The following is a 6,653-nucleotide window of genomic DNA, read 5'->3' as shown; positions in this document are numbered from 1 at the left end:
AACTGCATTTGTCTGCTATAGCTTGTGGTCAGTTTTTGCAAGACAGTGACTATAAATACCTTGGGAATATGGCCTGAGCTCATTCTCTGCAGGACCTTCTAATCTGTAGAAATTCCTTCTCAGGAATTTCTACCTCATTCCCAGAACCAAGATCAGGGAGTCACAGTGAATATATTTCAGGGGGAGTTCACTCATTCATGTTTTAAAATACTTGCTGAACACCTGCTCTGGACCAAGGCTTGGTCTATGCTAGACCAAGGCTAGCATAAAACTGGTAAAGACAGAAACCATCCCTGCTTCAGTTATAAGACTGTCATAGCTAATGATGAGAACTATTTTTGTGCCAGGCACAGAATCAAATTCTTTTTTTTTAAGATTTTATTTATTTATTTGAGATAGAGCATGAGCAGGGGGAGGGGCAGAGGGAGAGCAGACTCCTGGCTGAGCAGGGAGCCCAATGTGGGGCTTGATCCCAGGACTCAGGGATCACCACTAGAGTTGAAGGCAGACACTTAACCTACTGAGCTACCCAGGTGTTCCACAGAGTCCAATATTTGTGTTTATTACAACAGCTCAGTTAGTTATTAATTTCATTAAATGTGAAGAGTTAAAGAAACTAAGAAATGAGAGCCCCATTTAAATGCAGACTATGACTAAAAAAAAATTATTAAAGTACCATTAAGAAGAAAATTAGGGATGCCAGGGTGGCTCAGTGGTTGAGTGTGTGCCTTGGGTTTAGGGCAAGATCCCAGGGTCCTGGGATGGAGTCCTGCCTCCACCTCCCTGCATGGAGCCTGCTTGTTCTTCTGCCTGTGTCTCTGCCTCTCTCTGTGTGTCTCTTGTGAATAAACAAAATCTTTAAAAAATAGAAGAAGAAGAAAAAAAGTAAATCACACACTTAAAATGTAGAATTTAGGGGCACCTGGGTGGCTCAGTGGGTTGATTTCCCATCTCATGGTGATCTCTGGGTCATGACTGAGGGGGTGAGACGGAGGACCCGCTCAGGCTCCAGGACAGCTATGAAGTCGGCTTGAGATTCCCTCCCCCTCCCTCCCACTCCCTCTGCTCCTCCCCCTTCTAACCCCCCCCACACACACACACCTGCACTCTCTTTCAAATAAATAAATCTTTTAAAAATTCAGAAAAATTAAAATTAAAAATAAAACGTGGAGTTTAATGGGTATTGACAAATGTATACATTTTGGCACCATCACCAAGTCATAAAACATTCCCATCATCCCAAGAGTTTCCCTGTATCCCTCCCCAATCATGGATCTGATTTCTAATACTATTGATTAGATTTGGCTTTTCTAGTACTTCTTATAAAGAGCCATGCAGTATGCACGCTTGTGTCTTGCTGCTTTGAATTATCATGATTCAATTTCGACTTTCCAGGCACACTGTGTTGCCTATCACTAGCTCATTTCTATTATTGCTGAATCCAATTTTAAAGGAGAAAGATATTAACCAAATAATCACCTAATTAAGGGGTTAATTACAATAGCATTAAGTTGACCAAAGGATAAGCAAGTGAACATATGTTGCCTCGTTTGTTGACAATTCCACCCATAAATACACTGGGGTGCGGAGGGTATACAGGGTTACGATCGAGTCTGTGGAAAACAAATGTTATTAGAGAGTATCCTTTTGTCGTGTCCCTAATTTTTAAAACGTCCAAAAAATAAAAAAATAAAAAAAATAAAACGTCCAGATGAAAAGTGTTATTCCCTGGCCCTACACACACACACACACACACACACACACACAGTGTTATTCCCTGGTCCTACACACACACACGTACACACACACCCGGGGACGGAGACACACACACACACACACACACCCGCATGCGCATCAAGGGTTGACACACACACACACACGTGTACACACACACACACACACACACACACACACACACACACACACCCGCATGCGCATGCGCAATACGCATCAAGGGTTGCCAGCAACAGCCGCCGTGCGAGGTGCCACATGCGCACAAGCCGGGACTACGCTCTGCTTTCGCCTGCCCAATCCCGGGAGCCCTGGCGATCACGTGCGCGCCGGCACTCGCCAGGCCAGGCCCCGCCCCCCCACGTACTCTCGCGAGCCCGGCTTTTGCCGCCCCATCTCCGTAGAAACGCCCGGGGGCCAGGCTGCGCCTGCGCAGTGGAGCCGGTAGGCGGGGCGGGGGAATGCGGCTGCCTGGATGGGGGGCGGCCCCGAGGCAGACGGTTGTCGCAGCGGGCCCCGGCGCGGAAGGCCGGCTCTCGTCCCTCAGCCGCGGAGGATAAACTCGGCCGCTCCCTTCACGGCGTTCGCGGGTCCGCCTCCCGGCGGTGCTGCGGTCGGCGGAAAGCCTGGTGCGTCGGGCCCTCCCTCCCTCCCGGCCTCCCTCCGCGGGTGCGGGGCTCCGGCGCCATGGACGCCACGGCGCTGGAGCGGGACGCCGTGCAGTTCGCCCGGCTGGCGGTGCAGCGCGACCAAGAGGGCCGCTACTCCGAGGCGGTGTTTTACTACAAGGTAGGGCCGGGCCTGCTGCGCTGTCGGAGAGGCGAAGGGGCGGGTCCGTGCGGGGCGGCCGGGCCCCTGGGCTTCGCTTTCCCCTGTTCCTCCTGCCACCGCGGGGAGGTTTGGCCGAGGCGGGGGAGCCGCCGCCTCTCCGGTTACCGTCTTGATGGCAGATGTCCCCACCGCTGAGCCACTGACGGCCGCAGTAGTTCGGGGGGGTAGGTAAGCAGCTGATTCTCGCCGTCCCTGGGCTCTGATTTAGGGCCGGGGGCGGGGGGGGGGAGTGGTCTCAGATACACACTAAAGTAACGTACGTTCATTGAACACAAGACGGTTTCCAGAAAGAATGATACGTCGCTTATCCTGGCATTTCATATATCTTTGTACTTGGTTGGTTGGTTGTTTACGCGTATTTACATAGACACCTTAGGAAAAAATTTATAGTTGACGTAGGATATGACATTAGCCTCAAGTGGAACAACGTGGTGATTCAGCTAATCAATACGTAAGACGAACTTGGATTGTACCATTTATACTATTTTTTTAACCTGTTCTTCGTATTTTAAGCTTTTAAAAAGGCAAAGTTGCTTGTTTAATATAAGCTAACGACAGGTGCATGGTATTTCGTTATGTGAGTGTGCCATAGGCAGTTTACAAACTGATGGGTGTTTAGATTCATTCTTGGTTTTTCAGTATCGTAAGTAGTGCTGTGCTTAAAGTCGATAACTAATGCTTTATACATTTCCTGGCTGTTTCTTTTGGGTAAGTTACTAGGGGCGGAATTATGAAAGGATATGATCTCCCACAGTCCCCTCTGCTCCCTAATCCCGAGGATTTGCAAATACACCTCTCCAGCTCTAGCCATGCCCTCTGTCTCCTTGTGGAGGTAGCTGTATCCTGGTGATATAGTCACTTTTTTTTTTGTTTGTTTTTAGAGAATGTGCTTTGATAATACAGTAGTCATAATTTTTTTTACATGACTGTATATGCTATCAGTCGTGTTTTTTCTCAGATTATTATTCTATTGCCTTCATTTTATAATCTATATCTAGAGACTTTTGGTGTGTTTCAGAATTCTTACCTTTGGACTTTTGGGACAATTTCGTGAAGGTGGTATTTCTTTAAAAGTAAAACTCTGCGTGTTTTAGTTTTGTGAAGTAACTGACAAGATTTCATAGGTTAAAATCGCACCATATAAAATTGCTTTGTGTAGAGCAAAAGAAAATACTATGTACTGCAAGAGTTTTGCTATATGATTGGAATACATGTCATTATGCAGAATTTTTTATCCTTAAGAGAAATGGTTGTGCTTCCAAGAACTGTTTATATAAGCTTTGCCAGATCTTTAGCCTTTTCTTGTCTTCCTACTCTTCTGTGAAGGATTTCTTGTCATTTTCAAATATAAGTTAAGTGAGTAAAATAAAATTGATGTCAGCAATTTTTTAGTTGGCTTTGTTTCTTTTAACCAAGATAATTATTTAAGCGTCAGTACTTACGTGCAAGATAATTGGAGGTGTGAAATATATGTATAACATCAGTATTTAGATAATAGTATATAAGGTAAAATGTTTAATGTTTACGTACGTGTAAAGTTATATTTTCTTCCCATGAAATGTCGGTTACAGAGTCTGAGGAAATCATCTTTCCTTCTCCTGCAGCCTTTCAATGAATTTTTATTTAGATCAAAACCAGACTCTTCTTCCTGATTTTGTTAAGTTCAGTGAAACAGTATGTGCTCTGACAACTGGATTCAAAAAGTTAGATGTTCAATAAATGGCTGGCTTCTTTGGATCCAACAATTAGGCATCAGCCTCTGTGAAGTACACATGCTTAGGTTGTTGCTGAGAAGGTATTATTACTTTGGAGAAATCTCTGTGGTTCTTCTCCCTGTAACATTGGTAACCTGTTATCCTGGAATGGTGAAGGGGAGAGTGAGGCTCTTCCTCATTGGCCACAGCATAACTGGCTGTTGGGAGTTTTAGAAAAACTGGATGATGAATCCAGGCTTTCTTAGTTAAAGTAAGTTGATTTCATACAACTGAACTCTGCTTTAAAATATGTTACCCTTTGGTAATATTTTCTATGGAGAAAGAGATTTTCTTTCCATTGTGAAATATTTATAATTAAATTTTATTTTTAAGTAATCTCTACACTCAGCATGGGGCTCCAACTTAACATCCTTGAGATCAAGAGTAGCATATTCTATTGACTGAGCCAGCCAGGCACCCTAACCTTTATAATTTCTTATAGTCTTCTTTGGACATTTAATTTTATTCTATTGGTTATCATTGACTAATTGATTATTGATTATTATTAACTAATAGGAACTGGTATTGTTATTATATAGTTGTTAAGCTTTTCAGGCTCAATTCATATTTTCAAGGTATATGATTTTAAGGCTGACGTATTGCATAAAGAAACAAAGCAGAAAACTTGTTTCAGTAAAGCTATGCTAAGAAAATGTTTATAATCTTTTCTATTTTGAGTTTGTAATTTTTCGACAGTATGATAAAATTGAGTATTGAGAACTGGGGAAAAGGTATTAGAGGGTTATATAACCCACTTAGCACTATCTTAAAGGCATTTTTATCATTCATAGACAGCAATAGTGAGTTAGCAGTAGAGAAAATTCAAATTGTAATTCATCTATTAGATTCTTTTTTTTTTTTTTTAGGAAGCTGCACAAGCCTTAATTTATGCTGAGATGGCAGGCTCAAGCCTAGAACATATTCAAGAAAAAATAAATGAGTATCTGGAAAGAGTTCAGGCTTTGCACTCAGCAGGTTAGTAAAGGACTACTAACATTTTGTTTTCTTTTTTCTTCTCTCACATCACATCCTTTCCCGTGTTTCTTTTTTAAATTATTGAAACATAGCTGATATACAGTGTTATATTAGTCCCTTGTGTTTCTCTTTCCTTTTTCATCTTTGTATCTTGATCTTCACTCCTACTCATTTCTGTTTTGGTAATCATGTCTTTAAGAGTCATAATATGGAAATAAGTGATAGATCTATGAATAAGAACCTTACAGATAATATAGGCTAATCTCCTAATTTCCCAGGGGTACAGAAATAGTGAATTACCTACATTCAAATTGTATCATTGGTAGAGTCAGGATTAGGACCCTTTTCAAATCTACTTTTTAAATATCTGTCACATTCTGGCTCCTGATACTAAGATTAAATGACTGCAGTTGAACAACAGGGGTTTGAGCTGTGCAGGTCACTTACATGCAGGTTTTTGCAGTACTGTAAATGTATTTTTCCTTTCTTAAGATTTTCTTAATATTCTCTTATGTCTAGGTTATTTTATCATAAGGAATACTGTATATAACATATATACAAAATGTGTGTTAATCAACTTATGTTATTGGTAAGGCTTCCAATCAACAGTAGGCTATTAAGTTTTTAGGGAGTCAAAAGTTAACATGCAGATTTCCATCAGCGTCCCTCACCCCCCACATTGTTCAAGGACCATCTTTACTCTTTAGTATCAACGACTTCAGCAATATGTTTGTAGTCTCTTCTATATCAGTATCCTCAACCTGAAGACCTCAGCTAAACTTTTTTTTTTAAACCATATCTTGGAAAGCAACATGTAAGTAGAGACCTGGAACAACATGTTTTTATTTTTGTAAACAGTATTGCAAATGCTGTGAAACAAATACACCGACTTAGTGACCACAGTATTATTAGAGGTATGTGGGTCCTCTCAAAACCTGCTATTGACATTGGTAGAAAAGAAAGTGATCACCTCCTGACATTTTGTTTTAGAAATACATTTTTCTCACTAATGGTTCTTTTTACCCTTTATTTCTGTGGCTGTATAATAAAACCACAAGCAGCTTAGAGGACTCTTTATTCAGCATTCCCTGATGGACTTTGTGCTACTTTCCACTACTCTGAGTAGATACAAGCAGTTATAATCACATCTTTAGGAAAAAATGATCCCATCATTAGGTTTCTTGTTAAGACAGTACCATTAAGGACAAGGTAGTTTAGTTTAAGACAGTGCTCAGAAATTGGGTGTATGGAACAGTGAACTACCTATCCAAGGCCTCAACTGATACAGAGTTATACGGATTCATGTATTCAAAGTACCATGTAATTCAAAGTAACTCCATTTTCCCTGCCAAATAAATTTAT

General features: G+C 41.5%; 1 protein-coding gene across 2 annotated transcripts in view; it reads left to right on the top strand.

Moving 5' to 3' along the window:
- Window positions 1-2,208: 2,208 nt before the first annotated feature.
- Window positions 2,209-6,653, top strand: part of CAPN7 (calpain 7) — a 41,569-nt gene continuing 37,124 nt past the window's right edge. Inside the window, exons 1-2 of one of the 2 annotated variants that reach the window (XM_038570793.1) lie at window positions 2,209-2,520; window positions 5,183-5,291. In XM_038570793.1, the coding sequence (XP_038426721.1) occupies window positions 2,419-2,520; window positions 5,183-5,291 (211 nt within the window). In that variant the 5' untranslated portion in view covers window positions 2,209-2,418. The remainder of the gene's footprint in view (window positions 2,521-5,182; window positions 5,292-6,653) is intronic. The other variant, XM_038570792.1, reaches the window with a different exon arrangement.

Source organism: Canis lupus, chromosome 23 (assembly GCF_011100685.1).
Source record: "Canis lupus familiaris isolate Mischka breed German Shepherd chromosome 23, alternate assembly UU_Cfam_GSD_1.0, whole genome shotgun sequence".
NCBI lineage: Eukaryota > Metazoa > Chordata > Mammalia > Carnivora > Canidae > Canis > Canis lupus.
The sequence above is the reverse complement of the archived record's forward strand: the minus strand, read 5'-3'. Positions and strand labels throughout refer to the sequence as shown.